Below are 27,604 nucleotides of genomic sequence, written 5' to 3'. Positions count from 1 at the left end.
GTGTTGTTAATGGCTTGCTATTGAATTATATATCGACTATTAATTGGGACACCGTAAATTTTGCCGCAGTGACGTGGGGACTCAATGCTGCAACCTTTTGCCTTCCTGACACCATTGCGCGCCTGGTTATTGAGTCTCCTTACAAAATGAGCTGCAATATTTGGTGTTAGCAGCTACAGACAGCTCCATGTATTTCTTCCCTGGCCCTCCTGGCGGTGGAGAAGCTGATGCAGACTGCCGAGCGTCGTGGCGCTAGTCTGGTATTGGCAGAACTGCTATTGACCCCGAAATGCGGAATTTTTTTCTTTTATATTTTTGAGAGATTCTGCTTACGCCACATAATGACAATGAGATCTTTGTAATTTTCTGAAAGATTTCCTCGTATAACTGGGTTGTGGGCCTAGTTGGGATTTAACAGACTGGTAGACGGTGTAAGTCTGAAAACCGGGGCAACTTACAACGTGTTGGCCCAGATTGCACAGTGGAATTGGTCAGCTAGAATCTTGTCGACACCCTAATATGCCTTTGAAAAAAAACCTGCACTGTGAACTAGTCACCAGGAACAGCGTTGCATCCGGAGTTAAAGGACACCATGACCTAGCCATCAGTCAGCCCGCTAATGCCGGCAAGCTCGGTAGTTGCGGATATGCGAATGTAGATCATATAAATCTTTGTACCTGGCTTTGCGGGACTAAAACTCTCCGGCGGCACTACGGACACCACTGAATGCTGGACAGAAATCAACACTTGTAACTTGCGTTCCCCAAGCCGACGACTTTCATCGACCCCTTCCAGCTCCGGAATAGCAATCTCCATATAAACATGTTGCCATCTACCTTGACTCTACTGAGTCTGGCACTCTCTGCAGTCGCGCAGCTCAGCAATCTCACAACACCGAACCTCAACCTCACGGCTCTCTCGGCCAGGGATGGTGAATCGACCCTCGAATGCTGGCAGCTCGCAAACCCATTTCAGCAAACTACCGAGTCAGGCATCACGGGCTCCCTGCAGCTATCCCTGGGAGAGTTGGCGAATGCATCGTACAGTGTGGTTCCTGCGAGGTTCGACGGCGGGTTTCATCATGCCCCGGCTTTTCAGTACGTGCTTGACAGCCGTGCCTGCTGCCACACTGACTAACTGAACCGAACACGCAGATACGTCCTTTTTATCAGCGGTCTAGTGCACATCAGTCTATACAAGGGGAAGGACGAAGCGTGGATCCAAGGCGGCAAGTACGGGCTGATTATCGCGGCGGACACGGCGGACCGAACTACGCATGGCCATCTTACGAGGTATCCGAGTGCCGCGGACACTGTTGCCGTGTCCTTGCCAATCAAGGACAGGGACGGCTTCAAGTACAGCGTGCTCCACCAGGGTCCGTGTACGGAAGACGAAGTGGTTGGGTTATAGTCTGTGGCAGAACATGTGCCCACCAAGAGGTATACACTACTATGCTATAATACATTATAGCATGAGTGTGATAGTATGGCTCCTGACATGGCCACATGGTTTTTGCTTCCTATTACATGAGAGGAGGATGCTGGTGCATGAGGTGTGTCAAGTGTTTGATGGGTTCTGCAACAACGGATGGAATTCGCGACGGGAAAAGTTTTTGTATATACGAGCTAATAAACTCGGAACAGCCTGCGTTTATCCTCGATTCTCTAAAGTTTCCCGCGTCTCTGCCGTTCTCGATGACTCGGATATCGTTGCCAGAGTACCGCAGGGATGGGAACTGGGAGCGCGTCTCTGCCCCTGTGTTTGACCAGAATACCGGCCTCTTCGCGGGTTTGTTGCAACAGGACTGCCTGGAGGATCCTGTAAAGCTGTTAGACGCGGCATCTCACCACGGAGAATATCACTCAACTCTTGAAATGTTTCTATTCATCTTCCACCTGCTGGGTGGGAAAAAGGTTGGCCGAGGCGACACGGGCAATCTTTCGTGAAGCTTCAGGGGTCTCGTGGTGACTTTCTGACGGCTGACTAGAGTTAGAAAATAGCGAGGCATGAGTCAACGGTCAAACACGTACCAGAGCGGACAAGTGGCAGAACGCTTCAGCAGCCACGGGTCGATGCATCCCCTATCAAATTGATGCCCGCAAGGAAGCTTGCGCAGCTGGACCCCGTCCATGAACGGCTCAGTGCAGATGGAGCAGCATCTGTCGTTTGGGTCCGACGCAACGCTGCTCACGGGTGATGTTTTCGACTGCTCGGGGGCGTCATGGATATGTATTGGCAACAGAGCCAGAGCCTCGAGTGTCAGCGTATCGGAGCGTCGTTGCGGCATGCCAGCTGTGTTGGCGCCGAATGAGAATATCCTTCCTCTCAGCACGTATACTGTGAGTCCTATGATGATGGCAAGAGCAATACATAAGCCGGATGCCAAGCCGCTTGTTTGGGAGACGTCGTTGGACCGAGTGGACATGTCTGTAGGTGATGTGCCGGGCCAGTCTGACGAGACCGAGGGCTGAGACATTCGAATGCAACGATGGTGACGGTGTAGTCTGGGAGTTAGTGCGAGCCGGTGTAAGCAGCAAGAAAGCCAGGAACTTGACATGCGGATTCGCATGCGCAGCAAAATGGTGTCGCGTATGGTATACTCGCTGCCCGGCCTGAGGGTTTATAGAACGGCACGGAGGAGAGCAACATGGAGAGCAAGCAGCAGATTGCTGACACGAGGCATTTTTTCCCGTACAAACTGGAAGGAGGAAAACACTTGAGTCCAACTTGTCACGAGTCCTGTCAGATGAGGTCAGAGGAGCGTTGCGGTTTGCCCGGGGGCCGGCAGGAGCTGGGCCGAAGATGCATGACGGTTGACCCACTTCCCGGCCGCATCGTGAAGCCTTTTTTGACGTCGCTGCCCGTCCTTCTCGTGCCTGAGACATTGTGCTGGGGACCCCGCAACGTCGTCTGCCATACAGAGTGCCCGCAGCTATTTAATGCGAAAAATTCTGACACAGAAACGGTGGCTCTAGGAATGGATTTCCGTACGCGAAATGTGTCGCTGGCACCGAGAGTGGCCGGTATAGCGGTGCCCCACAGAATCACTTGCCGCTGCCCGTTACGCAGACCTGTCTTTTCTTCTTCTTTTTCAAGTTTGTTTGATGCTGATTTCGTTTTTGACCTGTGAGACACGCATTGAGGTTAGGCATGCACTTAGCTTGTTTGACTCTGCATGCTTAATCTCAGCCCGACAGTGGACTCGTTCCTTTGTGAGCGCGTGAACGCTGTTGATTATAAGAACCAATTGACATGTTACGTATGAAAAGGAGTATTTGTAACCTGGCCACCAATCAACGACACTGCCCGTCAACTCTATCCGGTTTGAGACTGCTTCCGTATACACGAGGCGAAGAGCATGTTGCAGTAGCTTGGATGATTCCTTTCAAGTCTTTCATTTTGGTTGTGGATATATACTACCCTACATCTGTTAGCTGAGAGCCCTCGTACTTTTTGCACCCCTACCTTTTATAGTGACGAAGAGTCTTTGATCGGTCTATTCGACCATTCATATTCTATGAGGTGCATCTCTACGTCACACAAAGGCCACTTTCACACCGGAACAGACTTCTGTTTGCTGTTGGCTCTGGCAGAAGATTTGCGACGCACTGCTTATGGCAGTAATTCTCATGTAATGAAGCAAATCTTTTACTTGCCCTCAGTTGTCGTAGGTTCAGGGGCAGAACCGCCCCGCCAATATTTCTCGGATGTGTTGGTCCCGGCGGATGGCTGCAAGAAACCAGACAGGATCATCAGCATCTGTAGCGGCGCTGGCTCGTTGTCAGGCGTTGCTTGGGTATTTTGGCTTGTGGCTCTGCATTCAACATCACCCAGGGCATTTTTTGAGTTTCCATGCCGACTCTTTATAATGATAGAAGTTTCTGTCACCGGCATTCTGGTTGTGCCTTGAAGCTGGTAGTATGGAGGTCCCGAGATTTGTTCCCCCGGCGATCTGCTGAAGTAGCCATTGTGTCCGGTTGCTATATGTGATGGTACTCTTGCCAATGCTAGCGTTTTGCATCTGCCGTTGCATCGGTTGGGATGTTTGCAAAACGAATTCGCTAGCGTAGATGATCAAACCGGTATGTTGGATAAAGTTCAGGCTAATTCAGCCAAGATATTTATACAAGTTTCTGATGAGGGGAAAATCAAGTTGAGAGGTATTGGCAGGTTGGAATACTACTGCTGGCTCATGCCAAGGCAGCAAGGGACCAGAGATGACGCAGACCTTGCCATATACGGATAAACTTCCAGGGGACGGGCAAAACGGCTTTTCCGTGTCTCACGATTCCCGAAGTAAACACAACTAAACAAAACAATATCTGAGCCTGCAAAGGGTGATTTCACGACAGTCGCTGGAGGAGTATCGACAATGTCATTTGTTATTGAAGTGAAGAAAGAAAAGAAAATCGCCTAAAAACGTCATTCAGCCGATTTGCAAGAGAATACCACGGCAAGACTATGAAGCCGCTTTAACGCTCGCAACTCCATCGAGCGACGATGACCCACAATTTGCCGCGGCCAAGTACATGTACGTCAACTCAACGGCAGGAACGACTCAGTCATGAATGGCCATCGAAGTTTTGTTCCCCACATCCGTCCTATCATGGCCATAAAAAGACCGGCCAACACGAGGCAATGTTGCCATGTGGATCTCGGGCGAGATCCTTGAAACAAATTAGCTTCGATCTGGCCTGCCCAGAGTAGTTTGATCCGAGACGACATACTTTGCGCCCGATGCCGTTCGACAACGTCCCACGTCAGTGCGCCGTACATCATCCACCGCATCCGCCCAAATCGTGTTCAAAGCGTAGCTTTCGCACGCAGACATGCGCTGAAAGGAGCCGCCGCTAATGTTCCAAGTTCCGGTTGCTCGAGCGGCGCATGCAAGTCTGATGGCGGTGCGCAAATCATCCGCCCTGGCCATGCGATGATGTCGCCATATCGAGGACCATCAGTGACCCTCCTCGGCCCGGAAACAAGCATGTATAAATGTTTTTCTATTTCCAGCCCGTAGTCTTCTAGTCTCTTGGCTGGACAACAACTTTATTCTTTTTGCAGCACTCTTGGTCTCTCCGAGCAGGCGGCTACGTTCACTCAGCATTTTCTCTTCGGCTCATCTAATTTAATACACAACTCCTGTTCCGAGAACACCATCATTATTTTTTCTTACAACTAGTCACAATGAGATTCACCGGCTCTAGTCTCCTTTCCGCCACTCTGGCCCTTTCCGCCGCCCAGACGGGCCTGGCTGCCCCCTTGCCGCAGGACACAAACGGCCTCACGTCTCTCCTGTCCAACATCCCCGTTGTTGGAACGTTCCTCGGCGGAGCTGGCGCTGCCACTGGCTCTACTAGCTCTGCTAGTTCCGCCAACACCACCGCTGCTGGTGCTTCTGGGAACCCCCTTGCCACTCTCCAGGAACACCTTCCGGCTCCTGGCAGCGGCGTGGACGGCATCCTGTCCAGCGGCCAGATCCTCGGCGACCACCTCAAGTACACAGCGAACCCGCCGAGCGCTCTCGAGCCCATTCCCGCCGCGCAGAACAGCCCTCCTCGCGAGCTTCACCGACAGGCCCACGCCGCCCTTGTCCCTGCGTCGGAGAAGCCCAAGAGCTCTTAAGGGAGAGCCGAAGCTGCTGGGTTGGTCGATCCTTGGCTGACATTGCCTGCTTTGGTGGTGGTTGGGATAGGAATTGATCGGCTACACAGGCTTCTGGGACAATTGAGATATTTTTGAGCTTGTACGATAATAACGTGTAGTTGGATTCAAATACACTTTTATAAACCTGCCTGGCTCGTCGGCTCTTCAACCTTGTTATCACGTGGTTGTGTTTATGTGACAAATTGGAGTAGATTGCCATGACTTTGTCCCAAATTGTTGGTGATAATTATACCGAACAATAGCAGTGGGTTTGATTCATGGGCGATTTTTGCGACACCGTCTCTAATCCATGAGAGCACCAACTGGCCTCCGCCGAGAGGAACAGAATTCTTGTTGGTTTTGGGAGCGCAAAGGTGTGGTCATTTTTTTGTTGCAGGTGTCTAACCATGTATTTATATGGTATTTGCTAGTGAGCAGTGTAGATGAGCTGGCGAGATGGGGTCTGGAATTTATGGTAATGACGGTGAGATGAAGAGCATGAGAGATGCAGCTATTCGGGTTGGCATGTACGCTGCAGTAGCTTGAATGCTGGAGCTTTTTTTTTTGTATTGGGGGGTTTCCTTACACACCTCCCTTTTATGGCTCACACCGAATCCTGTGCGCCGCTTTTCACACAACAATCTCCATCTGCTAGCCTTGTGAGGACGCGTGCGATATCGTCACAGAAGGAGTGCGAACTAGAAATCGATTAATTGTCATGCCATAGTGAGAGGAAGATTTAAAGAGACACTACAAGCTGGATATCGCGGACGTTGCTATTGCCGGGTCTTTTTGCTCCATGGCTCAGTGATGACCGCTCTGACATTAGTCCCCTTTATATTCCGCAGACAGGGAGCCATGGCCACCGCTGCAGCGTTCTGAGCTAATAGTTGGAAGGAATCCACGGGATGGATACATGTGTATAAAATAAGTGGGTTCATTTAACCCTCTCTTTGAAGAATTTAATACTCTTAAATATATATTATTTTTAAGAGTATCAAATCTATTAAAAGAAGTGTTGAATGAATCTGCCCTACAAAATCCCTCATACAACTTTTCTTAAACCTCCGCTTACAGGCTAATTGTACAGGCGCTTGTACAAGCACACCATTAACAAATGCCATCCGCGTATAATCCACAACAAAAGCCGTAGAGTCAAGTCGGGTACCTGCACGCGTCCAAGACTACCATGACTATCTGTCTTTAAGTAAATGGCACAGTCAATCAACTGGGTGACAGACATTACACGTGGCACACAATGACGATACTAAAACTGTCAATGCCTCCAAGCACTCTACTTGTGTCGGCCCACGCCTAGGCCGTGTAATTCGGTGCCTGCCTACGAACGAGGCTTCTCCTTCTTCTCCTTCCAAAGAGAACGCAGACTCACGCCCGAGACTTTTACAATTTTAAATCGCACACCGGGGATATCTCCTACAGCCCGTCCCTTGCGGCCGAAACCCGCCAGCAGCACCTCGTCATTCTCGTCGATGAAGTTGAGGCATCCGTCGTTGGGCACTTCAAGGGCCGTCAGCGCTTTTCATGACAGCACATGGGGGTCAGCGTACCAAAGGCAGTCACCTTCTTGCCGTTCTTGATGAGCTGCACCCTCACGCACTTTCGAATCGCCGAATTCGGCTGCTTCGCCTCGACGCCAACCTTTTCAAGCACTATACCCTTGGCATGGGAGGCGCCGCTAAACGGCGAGGACCGGAATCGTGATCTGAGTGCGCGGTAACGATAGTTCTTGTCGGCCCAGTTCTGCTCCTTTTGCTTCAGGCGCAACTGGCGGGCGGCGTTGATGCCTCGATGGCCTCGCGTCATTGTGGTGGGGAAAGCAAAACGGCAGTTTGGAAACAGACGAGTGTCGCGACTAAAGAGTTGGGAAGAAAGAGAGAGGTGCGTATGGCGGGCATGTCGAATTTATAAAATTTTTTAGTCTTGAGGGTGTGTGACGGCGGTGTCTTGATTCTTGAAAATGATATGATTTCAACATGCCGTGGCCCACTGACTGGCCGGATGTTGGATGAGACTTGTACTTTACGGACCAGAGGGTGCCAGGCTCTTGCTCCAATTGTTGTTTTGCACCACCCACAGAAATGAGGATGGTGTTGTATTCCGGCATGTTGCGTGAATTTTCATTCGTCGACCGTGTCCGCCGCCGAGCATGGCCGAGAGGGCACACTCGGGCCGCTGTTTTCAGAGCTGTATGAATGAACTAGAGGACTTTTGCAGGCATGTTGTTCATGGGGTTTGTCGCGTGGAAATATCAGGGTTGTTGCCCCATCTTGTGCTGGGGTGCGTGACATTTGAAGCTGATACGTGCTGCTCTGGTACGTGGCAAGCACCATCTGTGGCGGAATGTGAGTGATGGTAGTATCAAGGGTATGGGATCAATTCCACCGTTGTTGGTGGAAAAAGGGGTGTATATTTTTGGAGCCTCCGTGATGAGGCTCAACTATCACATCATGTTATTTCTCAATTGCCAGCTCTTTGGTCTCCTCAGCAAGCGCGACATCGGAGGGTCTAGGATTGCGATCGCAATCGGCGACTGATACATGGGCACCCGGGTGCCCAAATAGACTAGCGCACCCAGGTGCCCAAATTATGTCAGCACTCCTCTAGCGCTGGGACAGAACCTGTGCCCCAGCATGTTCCTGCAGCCACTGCACATTGCAGCGCCAATCAGATTGATGAAACATGGATCAGGCAGCATTCCCTGACGACGTTCTTCCACCCGAAGGCACATATGAATCACGCGAGTCCTTACTTGATGCTATCAATTCTTGGGCGAAACCTCGAGGGTACGCATTTACAACAGGGAAATCCCTCAAGACACCAAATGGCAGAGTCAGAGTAATATTCGCTTGTGATAGGAATAAACCTCCTCCAAGCCCTTCTACTGATCGAGTGCGACGCACTTCGAGCCGAAGAACTGGCTGCAAGTTTTCAGTTCTAGCCAAGCAATCGCTAGATGGTAGTACATGGGTCTTGAGCCATCGACCAGACATCGAATGTGCTAAACATAATCACGCGCCCAGCGATGATCCTTCTGCACACCCTGCCCACCGCAAGCTTGTGGGAAAAGATGCGGCGATCGTCTCCAAACTCGTGAAGTCTGGAACTGCCCCTCGAGAAATAAGGACCTACCTCCATAACCACTCAGAAACACTTGCAACTCAGCGGGATATATACAACCGGATTGCGGCAACCAGGAAAGATCTTCGCGAAGGCCAGAGCAGCATTCAAGCCCTAGTCGACCAATTAGATAACGAGGGCTTTTGGTGTCGCGTCCGCTTGGATGTAGACAATCGACTGACGGCTATCTTCTTTGCCCATCCTGACTCTGTGGCGTATTTACAATGCAACCCGGACGTATTATTGCTGGATTGTACCTACAAGACGAATAAACACGGTATGCCGCTACTCGACATGGTCGGAGTAGATTCTAGCCAGCGGTCGTTCTGTATCGCATTTGCATTTCTATCCGGTGAATCGGAAGAGGATTACTCTTGGGCGTTACAACATCTCAGGTCACTTTACCAGCGTGAACTTCCGTCAGTTGTCTTGACTGATCGATGCCTAGCTGCAATGAACGCTGCTGCACATTGGTTTCCAACGACCAAAGCGCTCCTCTGCCTCTGGCATGTCAACAAAGCGGTCCTCCAGCGCTGCCGGCCCTTTTTTGTGCAGAAAGAAAACGAAACCTCAGAGCGGGCAGAAAATGACACATGGGAAGAATTCTACACCTCCTGGCACTCGATTGTTGCTTCACCAAGTGAAAAGATATTTGACGAGCGCCTGGCCAAGTTTGAACTGAAGTATGGCGAAAAATATCCAGAGTGTGTAGGGTATATCAAGATGTATTGGCTCGAGCCGTACAAAGAGATGATCATTAAAGCATGGGTGGATATGCACTTGCATTTCGGCAATGTGGCCACCTCGAGGCAGGTGGCTTATACTATATGCAATTGACAAGACGCTAATGGAACGTTCCCAGGGCCGAGGGTATCCATTCACTGATGAAAGCACACATTAAGAAATCGAATTTGGACCTTTTCGACGTTTGGCAAGCCATGAAGCATGCCATCGCAAACCAACTCAAGGAACTTAAACATATTCGAGCTTCGCAACAGTTACGCACACCTCTAGATGTATCCGGGCTCATGTTCGAAGCAGTACGAGGTAGGGTTTCGCATGATGCTTTGCGCAAAGTCCAGGGGCAACGGCAGTTATGTCTACAAGAGCCACGTCAGATTCTATGTAGTCAGACTTTCACTTCGTCACATGGGTTGCCGTGCTCCCACACCCTCGAGAAGCTGGAAGAAGAAGCTCAGGGTCTTCTGTTAGAGCATTTTCACCCACATTGGCACTTAAAGCGAGGGGTGGCACTGCCAAAACCTGTTCTGGAACCTCGCCGGGCTGCAAACCAACTAAATAGGACTCAACCCTTAACGAGCACAAGACGCGAACCATCCGGTTTCGAGAGAATCCAGGGTAACAGAAAGGCTCCCACTTGCAGCGCATGCCACGTGGTAGGCCACATTATGACCTCGAGGTCCTGTCCGCTGAAGTTCAAGGGGTCGCCGGTAGTACCTCTGCCGGAAGCTCGAAGTTCAGTCACATTTTCAGGTGCCACGGCGGAAATGGCTCCTGCGGGTGTCTCTAAGGCCCCCCCGGAAATCGTGCCAACGACCCAGCAGTCGCAATGTTCAAATGCAGTGGCGGATGCCTTGGCAGAGATTGATCAACCCTCTTCCTTTGCAGCACGCATGCCACCCATCCGTTCATCTCCTCTCATGAGATTTAATACGTCGACTGACTTGGGGTCGCTTGCCACATCAAACAACGCGCCCGGCAGTCCGCCAATGTTGACCGTTGAAGGGCCAAAAATTGAGCAAGTCCAGTCTTTGTCTGGTGTCACCTTGGAAGAGCCGCGGTACGATTCCCCGGGTGCCATTTATGAGAGATATGTAGCTGCTAGAAATGCGTGGTACGCTGCGCAACCTGCTGGCAGCATCAAGACCAACCAGCAATATCGCAAAGCGATGGGGCTCCCACAAAGATACGACAAGCGGAGTTACGAGTGGTGCTTGGACTACAAACAAATGTCGAAGCATCGCGTCACTGCGACAGGGTCCAGAGAATGGACGAAAGAGGAAATGATGGCGTATCTAGACTGGAGCAACCAGGAAGATGAGCGGATTGAAGCCCAGGTCGCTCGGGAGATGGGTGATCATCCTTTGGCTAACAAGAGAAGAGGAATGAAAGAAATATGGAAGAGAATAGAGGTAGACAGTAATGAGCAACAAGCTTTGCACTCAGCGAATAGCGCGACGGAGGATTGCATTGTTGTCAAGTTGTAGATTAAACTGGAGAGAGTAACTAGTTGAAATGATCTTCCAGCCGGGTCTTGCGGGTCTGTCCCAGCGCTAGAGGAGTGCTGACATAATTTGGGCACCTGGGTGCGCTAGTCTATTTGGGCACCCGGGTGCCCATGTATCAGTCGCCCTAGTTGAAATGATCTTCCAGCCGGGTCTTGCGGGTCTGTCCCAGCGCTAGAGGAGTGCTGACATAATTTGGGCACCTGGGTGCGCTAGTCTATTTGGGCACCCGGGTGCCCATGTATCAGTCGCCAGGTCTGGTCCAGTCTCCTGTCCCCCCATGTCTCGTATTCATCTCATCTTCCTCACCTCTATCACTTGTTCTGCGGTACGACATTTTCGTCAACGTCTCCTATGAAACTCACCATGACCATGAAGCGGGCCGCTTCCGCCATACGTAAAACCCTCCATATGGATGACAGGGAGTACAAATTATTCACCCACGGTGGCAATTGGTGGCGAGACAACTACCATCTTCACTACTGGGACGAGTGCATCCAACCGGTTGTCTATCGCAACCATGTCTACAATGGGTACAAACTGCTGCGCAGGCTGGGCGACTGGTGCTGGCTGACAAAGGATCCCAAGACGCAGTATGGAGATGCATCAGCATTGTTGCTAAACCCTCCCCTTACCTAATACTGTCACTAGGAAGTACTTGACCGTCAAGTTCCTTTCTCAGGGACAGGTCAACGATCTGAACATTGGCATCTTTTTAAAGCAACGTTGTAGTAGCCCATTCATCTCCATTATTGAGGACCACTTCACGATCCCCCATCATCTGGCGGAAACACATCCTAAATACCGAGATGTGAAATTCGATGCAATTGTCTACGAAACCCTGGGAGCGGATCTACGCCGTGAATCTTCCGGAGGAGAGGTATCTAGATGCAAGTCCCCGAGCCTAGAATTGCGGGTGCGTTGCATTCAGCAAGCCGTTCAGGCCGTCGCCGAACTCCACCGGATGGGTGTTGTGCATGGAGGTAAGTACTCTGCATGTTTCTTACTGACTATAAACTGATCATGTAACTTGTGTTCCTCTAGACCTTCATGCCGGGAATCTTGCACTTCCACCACCCGCTAATGAACAAATCGATCAGTTCCTGGCTGAACCGCCCCTTGAACACGACATTATTCGAAAGGACGGAGCCCCAACACCAGCTCATCTTCCGCAGCGCGTTACTGAGCCCGAAAACATCGGTCATGGCCATGGTGACATCAAGTTGTTCGATTTTGGATACGCATTTCGACATATGGACGGCGCTGCATACAGCAAACATGTCTTTGCTCGCGGCACAACCCCCGCGCCAGAACTTCTTGGGGGGCGTACAACGACGGACCCATTCAAGGCCGAGAGCTGGTACCTTGGCCAAATGGTATGTCACTCTTCGTGACCTTGGATCCATGCTGCTAATGCTATTAATACCTAGATCTACTTTATCCTAGCGGACGGCTTTCGTCTCCTCCATGCAGATGGAACGTTTAGTGACAAGGGGATCCAAAGGGAGTACAATATTTGCATGGCTCACCTAAAAAGCGGGCAAAATCTGTCATTGAATGAGCTGCCGGACAACCTTAGGCTTTATTTCTTACCGTTGATATTGGCGCTCCTAGACAGCGACCCTCATAAGAGGCCTTCGGTCGAGTATCTTAGCAAAGACGAAAATTTCTTACGCATAAGGGCCTAAGGTTGATTGGACTTGGGGCCATGCGGCCAACTAAATTTTCCTAGGCATATTATGCCGATGGCAAGCTAAATGCGACATAGTAAACCCGCTTCTTTAAATATACATAAAAACTGTCATTCTTTCCCGCAAACCACTTCTTGTTCTTGGTTTCGATCCGGGTATTAGTACTGGTAAAGAAATAGATTGGCCAATCACTTGAGTCACCCCACAAGGGTGCCACCAGCTCACCAGGTAAATAATCCGCCCAATAAGTCTTGGATTTCCTTCTAGAATGGTAGCAGAACGTTGTCACTTCACCCTTGACGATACGTTCCCAGCTGTCCCAGCCGGTACGCATTTCACGATCATCGCTCGCCGTGAAACACACCTCTTTACCTAGCTTGATGACTAATTGAACTAACTCATCATGCGCAGAGTCCTGTGACGCAAGAGACAACTGTTCCATACCTGACTCTAGATTTGTTGGCTGCGGATCTGGGGAATGCGGTTGCGGGCGCTCATTTCCCAGGAAAATGGCGCGACACGGTTTGCCCAACACTGGGTTCCAAAATGCCAGATGTTCTCCGACACCCTCGCCAACTCTGTAGAATGTCCCCATTTCATACCACCCGTCACATTTGTACGTTTTGTTGCACTTCACAGGGTCAACCATACTCACGTTGGCTTACATGGAGTTGCCACTGGATCTATGTACATACTCTCAAGCTAGCCGTTCAATTTGCGTGGGAGATGAGAGCTTGCTAGGTGACCATTGCTGTTATGAGCTAAGATTTGGGCCGTAAAGGTGTGTTGATGGCTGCGTGCGCGCAAAGTGCCACTTGGACCTATAATCAGCCTTTTTCTACACAAACTGGGGTTTTCCTGCCATGAAAACACGAGGCTAATCAAGCCTAGACTGCAAAGTAGTTTATTTTTTCTTTCATCATATTTTATCGGCCGAGTGTGTGAGGAGGGCTGAGTGAGGGCTTGGAGCAATAACTCAACTCGTCGATGATAACAGCCTTTGGTATCAAAAGGCTTGTTTTCTCAAGGCCTAGATGACCCAGAGAGCTCTGTTCATACCAGTTGACCACGCTTCCTCCGACTTCGGTTCTTTCTTTTATGTTGGGACCGAATCTCTCGCGATTGCAAAGACGTTACAATAATGAGCTAAGCAGAGTATTTCCTAGCGTCAACTTACTTCTATTATACTCCAACGGGGCATTTGGATACAATGCTTCAAGTTAGGACATGGTTGATTTCCCACGCATTATCCTACCCTTCGCAGCTCCTTAGTAATTCAAGGCTTAGATGCGAGTCCCCGTGGCATGCAACTCAAGCGGTATTGGATTTTACGCTAAGGAGTATTGTTGGTAGAATCGCTGATAAATTTTCTAAAGTTCCTCGTTTCCTCCCTCTCTTTTTAAACTAGTTCATTTCTCCCAAGCACACTACCAGTCCTCAACAAGCGGTAGTTCTCCTCCACAATGATCAGTGTACAAGAATCGAGGTGAAGACTCATATGTATCACTTGTTTTTACTGCCATGGTACCCCATAAGCTAATACCACGCCAGAACGGAATGCGGAGTAAGAGGACGTTGCGCATCGCTCTTAGGTCACCACTCACCCCACACGCTGCCAAGGAACATTGAGTGTTAGAACCTGAACAAGGGCAGAGAACTCAACGTATGTTTCATTGATCTTTGCGCCGGCCTAGGCATCATCTACCACATATAGCAAGTACAAGACAAGCCCGCTAGTCCCCGTGTCGCATTTTCATACGGCTGGATTCTTTATTCGAGTACTTCGTATAGGCCGCTACTGTGCACTCCGCTCCACTACCTTCAACAGGCCCGATGGAGACTTCCTCGGCGGCCACACCCGTGCCAACGTACCGCGGCCATCATCCTGCGGCTGCGCGGGCCGTTGTGGGCCGGCTGCTACTCTCTGGATCGGGTCGACGGCTTCCGGACCACCCACCGTCGGGTGGATATCATACTTGCTAGTTTGGGCGACTGGTTGCGGGAACCCGTCATACCCAGTTATGCCAAAGGTAAGTAGCAAGAAGAAATAACAGGATAGATAGGGAATTACAATACGAGCACATGTTTACAACATATTCTAAGAAATTCCCTGTTTTGTGAAACGTGTCTGAGACAGTGGGCGACTTGGGTACGTTGTGACAGTAACTCATCTTTGCCTTGGACAAATCACCGAACCGAAATTCGGTCCATTCGTCGGTTAAGTGGCCGAAGAGCGTTGTATATTCCATGGCCTTGGTAAAGATAGCTCCGCAGCTCGTTGCGCCACGCCAGCACCGCCGAGTTGGAGAATCCTGAGGAATACTTGGCTTCCCATAACATGCGCTCAAAGGCATTCAATCGATCTTCCCACCTCGTTGTTCCGTCCTCTCCACCGCTTCTTGTTCCGCGGTCTGCCGTAGTACTTGTGCCGCCAACTGCTCCCCGACCGTTAACTTGTACATGGAGAGATCCGGCAAATGCCATGCCTTGCGTAGCGTAGTCAGTAGCATGAGCACATCAAACTCAAGGCTCCTGCCGTCGGTTACGCCAGACTGGGACGAAATAGCAGATTCTGCATCGCGCACATGACTGTCAATCGTGGCCAGTCGTGCGGCAGCCTTGTTCTGTTTGTTGGCCGTAACATGCCTCAGGATGGATAGGATTTCGGTTGAGGCAGCTGAGGTCGGCATGACTGATTGAGTGACTGAATGGGAGATCTCCCGATACAATGATGGAAATCATCATACAGGTTCAAGCACTTGGTGGCTCAACCACGGCCTTTTATGTACACGGCTCAAGGCCGATAAACTCATGGGTCCACCGTAGTCGGACCATTGGGGCGGATCCTTAACAGCCAACTATAATTGCTGTTGGGATGATGAGCATAGCCCGCAACCGAATGTTACAGTTAGCCGGTGACTCATCTTTCTGTCACCTCAGATGTCGGTGTAACGTGCGAGTCGATGAATAGAGAATGTGCGGATGACTATCTTTGGCTTGAAAAACAAAGTGCCCTGGCCCTTCCCAAGGACTCCAACTAGTTCAAGGAGACCTTATGGACTTGTGATCTGAAAGCATAATTAAGCCTTGAAGCTCGCCGACGCCGCTATATATGCCGTTGACCGCTTTTTCAAGAGAGCTGTGCAAGCGTTGGGATCAAAGGACTTCATTGCAAACTGGAGATATGGAACTACGACGTTCCAGATACCTGCTAGTTATTGATGAAGAGCTCAGTTGATGTATAAGTTGAGGAGAAAAGGTGGCCTTGGCAAAGGGACAAGTATGTCAACTCGGAGGCAGCTTGGCGTCGGAGACAGCAAGAAGTTCAGGAAAGTCGCGCCGGGAGCATTCAGATAACAGCATTGAAGGAAAGATGGCCAATACAGAGAGCGCATTCACGGTGTAATAAAGAGAAATAACAACCTGTACTAACTGAGGTTCTTCCATGATTGTAGTCCAGCTGGCAAGCCTTACGATACATAGCATGGAATTTCTGAGGTAGAAGAACTAGAAGGCCGTCCAACGGTAGTTGATATCCAGTGATTGACTGTGCTGAGGCTATTTCGGACAAATTCGTATTCGTGGGTGGTTGGGCTGGGTGTGCGTCCGCCATGTCACGTAGGTCACTTCCGGCGTTGCTGATTTAAGACCATGGAGAATTCTATGTATGGCTCATGAACTCAGTGAGGTATCTTGCTATGGCATTATTGCTATTTAGCGGATTTCCGATCCCGTATAGAGTGAAAGCATTCCAACAGAAAACGTCTTTCGAGGAGTATTCTGTATATCTGGTCAGATCTGGGTAACCCAAAACAATGGGAGTGATTGCGGGTGTACACACATTGTAAGGAGAAATGGCACGGCTGAACCCGCCACTTTTGCAAGTATTTTGGCTGGATTAGTTTTCGGCTCATCTGGCGAATGGAGCCACTGCATGAAAACCAGCGTTGACAGTGACACTGCAACTATACTGCCTGGTACTATGCTCCTAATAGACATGTCTGACCCGTTGCGGCGAAAATAGGCCTTAATGAAGGCACAGCTCCAAATGACGCGACACAACATGTTGACAATATTGGCGAGTACAAGGCCCTGCGCACCCAGTGGGAAAACACGCATGAAGACGAAGGCGGCGGCGGCAAAGGCCACGGAAAATACTCCCATCCACATCGATTGCCGCTGAACCTCTTTTTCGGACGCAACAGATGCAATGAAAGATTCGGTGATGCCATTGAGAGCCAAAAAGGGAATGTAGAAGCAGTAGACACCCAAGACATCCCCAGCGCCATCGTCTGTCCATCGTTCCCCTGCAACAATGGACAGCAGTGGCGGGGCAGCAAAAGGACCAAGACCTACCGCTATTGCCGATAAAATTGTGTACAGCCTAAGAAGAGTCTGCAGGTTCTTCTTGGCTTCTTGAACCGCTGCCGATGGTTCAGCATCCTTTGCGTCCTTCTCGGTTGTAGATGTGGCGGCCAGCAGTCGCGAGAAGTAGCTTCGACTACTTTCCTCTAAAGGCTGAAAGAGCATTCGGGCCAATAATCCGCCGTAGTTGTTGGCCATGGCATACACACCCTGCATTTCTGGCGTGGAGAGTATAGATATGAGGAAGGTATCGCCCTGTGTGAGGAGGTGCTTGACGAGGCTTTGGATCATCATCCTGCTAGCAAGGGTGACGGTTGGTTGGTAAAAATAGGACCATACGTATTTTGCGCTGGCCCTGCTGTCGGCTGCAATAGCTTTCGGCAGCAGCGAAAAGCCAATGGAGGTTGCGAGGCCGTAGCCGGAGGCAAAGTAGACCAGCAATAATGACACACCGTATGTGAGTTGACCAAGGGCAAAGGGAAGGACCCCAATATCCAACCGCTTCCGTGACGCCAACACGGTAGATGCAAACACAGCCAGACATCGCAGGAAAGTAGCAGCTGACTCGGCCGTGGCGCGCGTGCCAAACTGCAAGCGCCTCTGCATGAGGACGAAGCATGGCTCGGAGAGCAGCTCGACCATGGCGGCCAAACCATACAGATAAAGTGAGTGGACGAGGTATGGCGTTTGTAGGATTGATTCGTTGGCGCAGGCGAGGTAAATCCATCCGAGACCGGTGCTGACGAAGAGTCCGAGTACAATGGCTAAATAGCCCAGATTGACAACCGCCTGACTGTCGCGACGTGTTACTAGCAGCTGCTCATCTCCCTTCTCGCTTTCAGCTGATTGCGCGGTGCTGCTACCCTGGCGTTGGATTGCGACGCGCAGGCTCTCTCGCGCAAAAAATAAAACCGACAAGTAATACACCTCAAGTTGGCTAGACAGGCCCACGAGCCGCGGCGTCAGGAAGCGCAGCAGGAGCTGGTTGGCGACAAACGTGATGAGGCGGGATATCAGCTGCAAAAGGATGAGGAGGGATGCACCTTGGACCATGGATGGTTTGGTCGGTTGAGACGAGGAAGGCGAGGGGGCATCGTTGGCATTATGGCTGGATTTGTGCTTGAGCGACGAAGCCATGTTGGCGGAGACGGGCGCCAATGCCAGGTTGCCAATCGTGAATGAGTGACGATTTTGCGTGATGTCGAAGACACGGTGGATAATTTTGCTGTGAAGTCGCGAGGGGCCAAGGTTTTGGTCCAGCATGTCCAGGGAGTTGACCCCTGTCGTCAAGGCCAAGTCCCTGAATTTAGTCTGCGACCCACATTCAGGATACCACCAGACTCAAATGCTAGGATATTGCAGCGGTGCATGCTTCAAGCAGGAGGGAAAAAGAGCATTTAACCCTAATAGGCACATGTGGTTAAAGATGCATTGCTGTTGGTGTCAGCCGTCTACCACAGATGCGGCTGTTTGTGAGCCGGCGTCTCGGAAGAACTTTAGTCCACAGACTCACCCTTGCGCTTGCCAGCCTTGCATGTACCGTCCTGGACTCATAGATCAGATTCTTCTCCACGTCCACCCCTTATATTTTGTCGCACGTACTATATCCAAGATAATCCACCCTCATTAGTGGAGCTTCACTTTTGGCCTAGTGGTGTAAATTTTGTGTGATGTATTTATTTCCCCATTGTCAGTTTAATACCAATATACTTCACATTGTGACTAACCGATCCCACAGCGTTGGGCCTCGTGCTAAAGTACAGCGCCGACTAGGAATTTTCCTAACGCGAGGTCTCAGAACTTACGACGAGACGGGAGGAGCTCGTTGCTGTATACCGAGTCGATTACGGGACGGAGAGCGTTCGATTCACGTAAATGCAGGGCGGAAGAAACTTAGCTCAGGGGAAGTTGGTTCGATTTGAGCCTTGTTTTCCGTGAATATCAACAAGTAGACGGTTATTTATCAAGGTGTATGTTTCCGTGCAGCCATGAACAGCTCAACTGAAGTAATGCCCTTGCTCACTTGTTGGAACTCAACTTCACCATGAAAGCCAAGTGACTATCTATAACGTTGCGTTCGATACAGCTTCGAAAAAGCAGTATTTAATGCTAGCAATTTCCTTGGTGCTCCAACCTCAACAACCTCTCCGTTATGCATGACTACTACGCGATCATAGCAGTCAACATGATTGAAACGGTGCAATATGGAAATGACTGTCCGGCATTTGAAATGGGAATCAATTATTCCTCGCATGATGGCTTCCGTCTTCTCATCAACATTATTGACAATGTTAGAGGCACAGTGTACATATCCCAGGTGCCTGAGAAGAAGCACTGGGAACTTACCTGCTCATTGCCTCGTCTAATATCAGAACCGGACTTGAGACCAACATTGCCCTGGCAAGACATAATAGCTGTTTCTCCCCGTGGGGAAACTCTGACTCGTCCAGGTCGCCGTAATAGCCCTATACCAGATTCAATCCTGCTCCACAAGCCAACTCTATCAAGTACACTTATAATGTCGTCGTCTGAACACAAGTTCCTCGGATCGATATTGAGCCTCAAGGAACCTGGAATGAAGAAAGGCTCTTGGGGAACAACATTGAGAAGAGGGCGAAGCGCCAATCCTCCGATGGAAGTAATGTCTACATCAACAATTTTGATCTGCCCCCCTGAATCTCCATCAAGAGGAGGGTTGTAATGATGAGCGATGACTTGCCGCTGCCTGATTGCCCACAAATTATAGCTTTTTCACCAGGAGCAATGGTCAAATTTGATGTTGCGAATTGTGGGCCGGGACTGACACCTATGCTTGAATTAGTCAATGTTTTCCCCTTTACGTGAAAGTGCGTTCTTACCCATAACTGGCTTTCACGCTCTGGAAGATAACCGCCCCGGAAGATGGCCAACTGGGTTTTAATGGTTCAGTGCCGTTAAGTTCCGAAGGCACATCTATCACGTATTGTTGAACGCGAGCCATTGTTGAATACAGAACAGCATATAGAACGGTCTTTGTGATTGGTTCAATGCATCTGAGAGTTTGCGGTGAAAGGCAGAAGTGCAACCGAAAGCACGAATCGTCGAGACTCCTTGTTTGGTTTCAATGAAGAGCTTGTAAATGGGGGCTTTTGCCTCAATATCGATCAGGCGGACTTGCCGGGAGGTACGCAGATAAAACTTTGGCACAATAAAAAGGCTACCTGCTAAAAGTAGCAGAGCAGCAGCGAAGTATTTGCCAACGATGCAAATGACGACGAGTTGCACAATGCATGAAGCCGTCCCTGGCAGATAGTGTTATTAGGCAAAATACTTGTTCTGGGCTGCGCTGTGAAGTCACGAGCCAGATTCCAGAGCGCCTACCTACCAGTGGTAAATTGGATGGCATGTGTTGGAAGTGACATGTCTATTAGGTCCATGTCTTGGCTGAATCTAGCGTTGAATGTCAGTTCTCATGTTGTCGAATCAGGGGTGAATATTTATACCTATTTGTAATCGAACCAACATCGGTCTTTTGAAAGAACTCAAAAGGAGCTCTGCACGTCCGGAATCAGCATCCACAAGTTAGACAGCTCCCGGGCTTACTACATGCCTTAAAGTTGACTTTAGAAGGTGTTCATGTAGCTTCATTGCGGTATCGTTGATGATGCTGACAAAGAACGCCCTGAATTTTTGCATTTTAACTTAGTTGCAAAAAATTCCATGTCTCTTTCAACTAAGACGAGCTACTCACCAGCACTCTCCTGTAGTTCCGACTATCGATATGAAAACAAGAATGGAATAGACGCCCAAGTAAAGGCCCGTCTGCTGGTTTGTACTTGTCTCGTTGGCCCCTGTCCACTTCTGAATCCATATTGCTATTAAGTAAAGTTAGCATCAAGGGATCTTCCTGTCGGTGGCGAAGCCAATGGTAATTTCAGGAAAATGCTCACTTGTATATCTGGCACTGACTGCACCTAGAAGGGTACAAACGCTCCATGATAACAAGGATAATACTCCAGCGCTCCGGGCGTAAAACGCATACACGGACCAGCTGCCGTCTTGCCTGGTCTTATTGCCCTGCTCAGAGATGGAGATAGGCCTTTCCTCTATGTGTTCGGACAATTCGGGCTTCAACGACGTCTCACAGAGTACCTCTTTACTGCCAGGCCCACAATCCTTTTCTCCGCTTTCCGCGGCCTTTCCCGAGATGTCAGATGAATAAAGCTGGAGTTTTTCATACGAACCGTAGTGTATGATACGGCCTTAATAGAGCGCGACGATGCTATCCATGAATGGAAGAACATGTTCTGCATTTTCCGAGTTAGCGCTGGAGAGGTTCAACTGCAATGAGCAAGGCCGTTACATGGCACTTCATCAAGGTTAGGAACTCGTTCCACGATTACCAAGAGCGTGTCATGCTAGAAAAACATGCCATCCAGCTCTCAGCTGAGGTAAACCTAAGCCGCTAAATAAATAATATGCTATAAGAGAGGTGGTTATCTGTGAGCTCTAGCGCATGTATCTCAGGTTATCTTTTAACCGTCTAGCGTAGTCTATTCTTAGGGACATGAATTAAAGGAGTTTAGTTTATATATTAATACTACTATTAAGCTTACTTTAAGGCTAGGCGTGTTTATTAAAGTTATTAAGAAGATTAATAAGAAAGACGTTAACTCTTAAAACTTTTAAAATACACACGTTATTAAAGTCTCTATTGCCCTATTAAGAATAGCTAAGACGAGAAGCAGGTAAAAAATGGTTAACCTAGTCCTTATAGACCCCCTAGAGGTATACGTAGACTTTACCTTAGAACTATAGGAGGCAATTAAGAAATTAACTGGTTATATTAATAATAACCTAGCCTTAAAGGAGATAATAAAGATCCTTTATAAGAGTAACTAAGAGCGTAAGGCTTTCATTAATAAATAGATTACTACCAAGTAAAAGGAGAAGAATAAAGAGTTATAGAAGTAGGAGAAGACCTTAAAGAGGGATACTAGGCTCACTAAGAAGCACGCGTGATAGATTAAGCGTTAAAGTGAAAAGGGTAACAAGAATAGGGAAGGTTATAATAGTGAGAAAGGGGATAAGTTAAGGAGTAGAAAAAAGTTTATAAAAGAGAGAGTTAAGAGAGAGGAGAGTTAAAAGAGAGAGATGTTAAGTAATAGTCGTGTAACCTTAGGCATAAAAGAAAGAGATAGCCCTATATCACTCACGTGATAACTATTAGTGTAAGATCACGTGTATTAATGGTTAACATGAAGATAATTCCTAGGAAACGAAACCTAATAAAACGGGCTAGGTTTAAACATTATATGGGAGTATTAACCTTACTATTACAGTGAATAGTAAGAATTATTATTACCCTATAATACTATAAATTATATGAGGTCCCTCTACCGGTACTTTTGCATAACCAGGGATTCCCGAAGTATGCTCGTGCTGCCTGACGGGTCTAAATCGTTCCCGGCCGTTGACCTGCCGCCTATGACCATATATAGCGTGGAGCTTGACCAGTGTGCCGAGTACGCGGAGGCCGTCCGCCTCCACGGTATCGCGACGTCTACCCAGGTGGCCAAGGTTATTGGCGAGGCCATCGGTGAGTCCACATAAAGCCCGGCGGGTAGAACGGACACGCCAAAGTACAGTAGCCGCAGGGTCAACTTTGGGTCGCTGCGCGCGGTTGCCCTCGTGGCCAGAAGCTTCGTACGATTATGAGTGGCAATAATTACCGAGATGCCAGCTCGTCGGAAATGGCCATTCTCTCCAAACAAACAATCTAGCAGAGTTGTTGTTGTCCTGGAATCTAATCCGCTAAAAATATCATCTAAATCAGGATCGAATGCCTAGAATACATAGCTCGCGCCAGAGCCTTCAAGTTGGCGCAAATTGGACGTCAGTTTTTGCAATATCAGAAGAATAATAAAAAGACTAGATAAATACAAACCGTTCGTTGCCGTTACCCACCACTCAATAAAACTCCGCCGCTACCACAGAGACTCTAATCCCCGCTAGGCAGGCTCTTGAGGTCTTGCTGAAGGCAGCAGGAGTTGATCGTGAAGTCGTACCACTCCTGGTCAAAATCTAGGTCCCCGGTTATGTTTTGCCCAATTGTGTCGTCAAAAATCCAAGGAACTTGGGAGCAAAACGCGACCCCTGATAGACTGGAAGTGGACCAACCATTTCTAGTGACTGTTTCTCCAATTAACGATGCCAGTACGGTCGACTTGCCTGAGGCTACAGGTCCAATAATTGCCGTGAAACCAACAGCGATATCGAGACTTAGGTCGTGTAGCACGGCTTTGGAACCATCAAGGGACCAGGCAATGTCAGTATTTCTGAAAGAAAAAACACCGCCTCAGTAGGACTTGTTATAGATAGAAAATAGCTCATTTCCTGTTCGTCTCGGACCAACATTCCGATAGAGGACGCACCACTAGTGTCGCTGGATTCTTCCTGCTTCTTCAAGCAATAAAGAGCTTGCATGCAAGTCGGCAGGGCTTCGCAAAAGCGGATCAAAGGAGTTGTTGTCAGCGAGATTAGAGAGAGAGACGAAAATGCCTGGGCAGTCAATAGCGTCTCATCACCCCTGGCTTTGGCAATGACGGCGTATGTTACAAATGTAGCAAAAGGTCCCAGGACCACCGGGGCGTTCCTGGTATCAGCATTGAGTAAGGAGTAAGGTTTTTCATAGTCTTTCAAAGGGACTTACGTACCAATGAGAATCTGCCAGATGAGCAGTTTGCGAAATCTTTCAGATGCCTCAAGCTCAGCCTTACGGAGCTTCCCAACAAGTTTACACAAGGTATCGGTTAAGCCGAGCATCTTGACAGCTTTCATGTCGCCGATCATCTTGGCGGTTACGGCGACCCGAGCCTGGACCTGCCGGACCCATGCCAATTGAGCAGGCCTAAAATGGCGAGCAATGCGACAAGCGCCCACAACAGAAGCTAGCCGAAGTTGTTAATAACTGTTTAGTTTTTTTACAGAATAAGGCCGTGCGAGGCTCACCAAGGCATATGATCAAGGGAAGGACGGATGCAAAAGACATTTGTCGAGCCAAGAGCAAAATTGCGACGCCAATCTCTGGAACAGATGCCCAGACTTCGTGAATCTGTCCGAAAGAAGATATGATCCTCTCCGCGTTGGTGCCCATGAGAGTAATCGCGGCCGAATCTTTGACTTCCGCCTGTCGAAGAACAGTGGTAACTCGATAGATCTTGACTATAAGACCAGACCGAATTCTAGCTAGCATTCGGTATGTTTTTCGCTGGTACCACGCTCGGGAAACCTGTCAAAGTTGTTAGGAAAAAAACAAAATTGGCATCCCTTTGGACAAGTATGAGTCGCTCACCCCAATACCAGTATAGACAAGTATGAGGGCTTGACCATAACGGGAGCGGTCTCTCTCCGCCCCATGCTGGAGATTTGACAAGGAGGCTTCTATGAGGAATGGCTGGCAAAAGGAAAAACATGCAAGCGCGAGTCGCGGGGGAATGGCGGAGAGGAAGGGCCAAAGGTATGCGGAAATTGTTGCTCGAAGAAGTCTGTGGCGGCCGGAAGTCCCGCTCCAACAATTTTCAATCCTATCAAACGTTTCTCTTGCTTCCAGTGCAACATCTGGTTTCAGTATATCGCCGAGCTAGAGCGTGCTTTTGTAGCCCGCAGAAAAGAATGGAAGGACCCAAATGAAGAGGCCCCGGCCCCAGAAGCCCGACTTCTGCTCCCTTGTCGCCTGCTTGAAAGGTAAGCGCAGAAGTCTCGTCTTGTGAGTTGACTCAATAATAGCACACACAACGGTCGAAATAAAGACTGCCGTCCACAGTGCCCGTGGTGCCGTTACCGAGGAAATGGGCCACAAAGTTCGTAGTCGTGGCAATGCCAACAGCGCCGAACCAGAGAGATAAACGACAAGTAGACTTGAAGGGCAAATGGACCGCTGGTCTTCGAGAATAGATAAAAGACCAGCACTCAATGCTGCTATCACAGCGAGCAAACCTGAGGTGAGACTCAAACTCGTTTGCAAAACAGAACTTTGCGCAAGAAATACGAGGTAAGCGAGATGAAGCAAGAATAGCAGTGAGAGGAGAGCCTAATTCCAACTGATTAGTGATGCATGGAATAAATCTGACGAGGGCTTGAGGTATACCGGCTTGCAAGATGCCAGCTTCAATGATGTTAACTTCCTGGACTTGCGAATCGGTAAATAAAGCCGTCCAGGTAGGAGCAGGAGGAAAAGCGATGGCGGGAAGAGTGATGAAGATGCCATCTTCGAAGAGCAAGGTAAAGTCAAATGCCCGGCACGATTCGTGGATGCGAGGGCCAAGGACATTGTCGGCGCCCACTGAACAGCCAGCTGTGTCGTCCATTTTATCGCCTTCTTACGGTGACTGAGACATCATATGAAGTGCAGCTGGGTATGTTGACGAGAATAACGGGCAAAGTAGCAGTATGAATGTTCAGAGCCAACCTTGGATGAAAATCAAGAAACGCTTGTCTGCCCGTGAGTGGGAAGTGGCGTGACTGAGTCCCAGCGACTCTGGAGACTTGAGGCTGATCGAAGTAATCTACCTTGGTAAGTTGGTAGGTACCTGCCTGCTTAGCAAGGAGGATGATGGCGCCTGCCTATTTCAGATGTTTTTGCGGCTTTGCCGAAAATGGACTGCTCACGCGTCTTTTCGCCCCGTCAAATATTGAACCGACATCGAGACCCATGTATCCGGATGTCAAGTCTTTGAGCAGTTGGATTGCATACGTTGTGAGCTCACGCACTGCCACTCACACAGCCGTTATCCAGCCTTGAGCCAGCCGCACTCGCGTAACAAATGGGGGGGAGTGCTCCGTACGGAGATCGGGGTCTGATCGCATAGCCCAGGCGGCATCTTTATGGCCCAGACTCCTCAGCCTCTAGAGTTTGATGAAGGAATTATCGAGGAGCAAGGAGGTAGGTGGGTGTTTCGTGAAATCCGTATAAGTTCTCGACCGCTCTAAAAAAAAGTATTCAAGTGGTCGTTACCGTTGTCGAAAAAGTGATATATGGCACTCCTGTTGTCTTGGCGTGCCAGCGCGCCCGTTGATGCCATTGGTTTGGAGTGAGGTACTTTTGATCTGCAGTTGGTCAGCAATGAGTCTCAGGACTCAAAAGAGATTTAGACAGTATTATTTATTGCATATTGAAGAGCAGGGGGTTTGGCGTTCCAGCCGCCTCTGCAGCGCCATGCTGGCTAAATTTGACATTTGCCAAACAATCAAGTCAATGCAACTCAAGCCGACATGGAGGCCCTCGGTTACTAACACGCACGTCTCTGCTACAGCGATGTATTTAGGGCTTCAATGTTGGCAGAAAACATGGTGCTCTGCCCACAGTCACGCGCATAAGCACACCAAATCTTGCCGCTTTGCGGAGTAAAGAGCACCTCGTTAAATTATTTAAACTTCTGCATAATTTGCCAGGAATAAGCAATCTCTAATGCCCTTCATCCCCGGAATCATGGAGCAAAACACCTCCTTCGCCCAAAGGCGTGATCCCCAGGGCATGTCTATGTCCTTGTGAGCTGTTGTGGTACGAGTCACCTAGTAGTGACAGATAAACTTAGCAACTGGTCTTCAAGTCCAATTCTGGCGCCTAATAAGTCAAGCCTTACCAAAAATAGGGTGGATAAGCAAGCCAGGCTGAGAAGCGTTGAAAGAGTGGCGGGCCATCCATTCGAAGATGAGTTCCCAAGCCACACACCTGTGCTTACCATCATCTGTGGCTACTGGCACTGGAGAACTGCCAATGCTTGTTAGTTGCAGATCAACATCACTCGAGATGTGTGGGATTCGAGTCCCTACTCCACTGCCCGTTGAATGGGTATTAGTGTAGTATCGATGTTGCACTGAATATAGTGTCGAAGCTAATCGAGGCAGTGCTCTACCCAATGTTATCAGTATCAGTCCAGGAAAACACGGTTTCAACAGTACCAGTATAAATCTTCAAAGTAAATGCGTCAGTATCCGAGAGGTTGGGGTAGTTGACCTCTGCATACAGAAAATGATGTGGCCGCTCGGGCCACCAAAGTTATACCTGTAAAGACGTATCGGTTGAAGTTTGAATGGCTCCTCTCGTAGAACGTAGCATCCCAAAGAGGGCCTTATAAAATCTAATATTAGTACTAAACTAGACAAAGAGAACTAATTACTTATATTAGGGACTAATAATAGGGAATTAACGCACGAGCTATTTAGAATTAATTGAGTGTATTATATAATATTTAACTTATACGTTAATTATATTTTAATTAGAAAAATATAATAACGTATAAAAGATAAACTTAATAAAATATAGTAACTTTATTAACGACAAATCAAAAATAAAACGGCTCAAATAGAGGGTAGTTACTAAATAGTATCACTATATGTTAGCTTAATAAAATTATATGTAAAAAATTAACAAATTAGTTTAAATATAATAATACCTTTACTTAATAGTTTAGTTGTAACGAGACTCTCTGCTATATCTCCCTAGTCACTCTGCTAGTAACCCAGCTATTTGAACAGCTC

General features: G+C 48.9%; 9 protein-coding genes across 9 annotated transcripts; 4 read left to right on the top strand and 5 right to left on the bottom strand.

Moving 5' to 3' along the window:
• Window positions 1-822: 822 nt before the first annotated feature.
• Window positions 823-1,410, top strand: J3458_013258 (uncharacterized protein; the record flags this gene model as incomplete). The annotated part of the gene is made up of 2 exons (XM_007817547.1): window positions 823-1,097; window positions 1,155-1,410. The coding sequence occupies 2 exons, from the start codon at window positions 823-825 to the stop codon at window positions 1,408-1,410; spliced, it is 531 nt and encodes a 176-aa protein (XP_007815738.1).
• A 719-nt stretch (window positions 1,411-2,129) lies between these two features.
• J3458_013257 (uncharacterized protein) lies at window positions 2,130-2,471 on the top strand (the record flags this gene model as incomplete). The annotated part of the gene is made up of 1 exon (XM_066120332.1): window positions 2,130-2,471. One exon carries the CDS (start codon window positions 2,130-2,132, stop codon window positions 2,469-2,471), a length of 342 nt encoding a protein of 113 aa, XP_065974619.1.
• A 2,713-nt stretch (window positions 2,472-5,184) lies between these two features.
• Window positions 5,185-5,622, top strand: J3458_013256 (uncharacterized protein; the record flags this gene model as incomplete). Its single annotated transcript, XM_007817549.1, has 1 exon — window positions 5,185-5,622. The coding sequence occupies one exon, from the start codon at window positions 5,185-5,187 to the stop codon at window positions 5,620-5,622; it is 438 nt and encodes a 145-aa protein (XP_007815740.1).
• A 1,360-nt stretch (window positions 5,623-6,982) lies between these two features.
• On the bottom strand, window positions 6,983-7,467 carry RPS23A_1 (40S ribosomal protein uS12; the record flags this gene model as incomplete). Its single annotated transcript, XM_007817550.2, has 2 exons — window positions 6,983-7,161; window positions 7,212-7,467. 2 exons carry the CDS (start codon window positions 7,465-7,467, stop codon window positions 6,983-6,985), a joined length of 435 nt encoding a protein of 144 aa, XP_007815741.2.
• A 3,884-nt stretch (window positions 7,468-11,351) lies between these two features.
• J3458_013254 (uncharacterized protein) lies at window positions 11,352-12,921 on the top strand. Its single transcript, XM_007817815.2, has 4 exons — window positions 11,352-11,620; window positions 11,679-12,010; window positions 12,072-12,403; window positions 12,458-12,921. The coding sequence occupies exons 1-4, from the start codon at window positions 11,382-11,384 to the stop codon at window positions 12,713-12,715; spliced, it is 1,161 nt and encodes a 386-aa protein (XP_007816006.2). The 5' UTR covers window positions 11,352-11,381; the 3' UTR covers window positions 12,716-12,921.
• A 1,924-nt stretch (window positions 12,922-14,845) lies between these two features.
• J3458_013253 (uncharacterized protein) lies at window positions 14,846-15,408 on the bottom strand (the record flags this gene model as incomplete). The annotated part of the gene is made up of 1 exon (XM_007817816.2): window positions 14,846-15,408. One exon carries the CDS (start codon window positions 15,406-15,408, stop codon window positions 15,073-15,075), a length of 336 nt encoding a protein of 111 aa, XP_007816007.1. The 3' UTR covers window positions 14,846-15,072.
• Window positions 15,409-16,144: 736 nt separating this feature from the next.
• RFT1_1 (Oligosaccharide translocation protein rft1) lies at window positions 16,145-18,337 on the bottom strand. The gene is made up of 2 exons (XM_007817817.2): window positions 16,560-18,337; window positions 16,145-16,498 (listed from the first exon to the last, which is right to left on the bottom strand). The coding sequence occupies exons 1-2, from the start codon at window positions 18,218-18,220 to the stop codon at window positions 16,429-16,431; spliced, it is 1,731 nt and encodes a 576-aa protein (XP_007816008.2). The 5' UTR covers window positions 18,221-18,337; the 3' UTR covers window positions 16,145-16,428.
• A 5,007-nt stretch (window positions 18,338-23,344) lies between these two features.
• On the bottom strand, window positions 23,345-23,914 carry J3458_013251 (uncharacterized protein; the record flags this gene model as incomplete). The annotated part of the gene is made up of 2 exons (XM_066120331.1): window positions 23,345-23,717; window positions 23,775-23,914. 2 exons carry the CDS (start codon window positions 23,912-23,914, stop codon window positions 23,345-23,347), a joined length of 513 nt encoding a protein of 170 aa, XP_065974618.1.
• Window positions 23,915-23,997: 83 nt separating this feature from the next.
• Window positions 23,998-25,519, bottom strand: J3458_013250 (uncharacterized protein). The gene is made up of 3 exons (XM_066120330.1): window positions 24,417-25,519; window positions 24,074-24,353; window positions 23,998-24,012 (listed from the first exon to the last, which is right to left on the bottom strand). Exon 1 carries the CDS (start codon window positions 25,429-25,431, stop codon window positions 24,841-24,843), a length of 591 nt encoding a protein of 196 aa, XP_065974617.1. The 5' UTR covers window positions 25,432-25,519; the 3' UTR covers window positions 23,998-24,012; window positions 24,074-24,353; window positions 24,417-24,840.
• Window positions 25,520-27,604: the final 2,085 nt, after the last annotated feature.

The sequence above is a fragment of the Metarhizium acridum genome (genome assembly GCF_019434415.1).
Source record: "Metarhizium acridum strain ARSEF 324 chromosome Unknown scaffold_276, whole genome shotgun sequence".
Taxonomy (NCBI): Eukaryota; Fungi; Ascomycota; class Sordariomycetes; order Hypocreales; family Clavicipitaceae; genus Metarhizium; species Metarhizium acridum.
The sequence above is the reverse complement of the archived record's forward strand: the minus strand, read 5'-3'. Positions and strand labels throughout refer to the sequence as shown.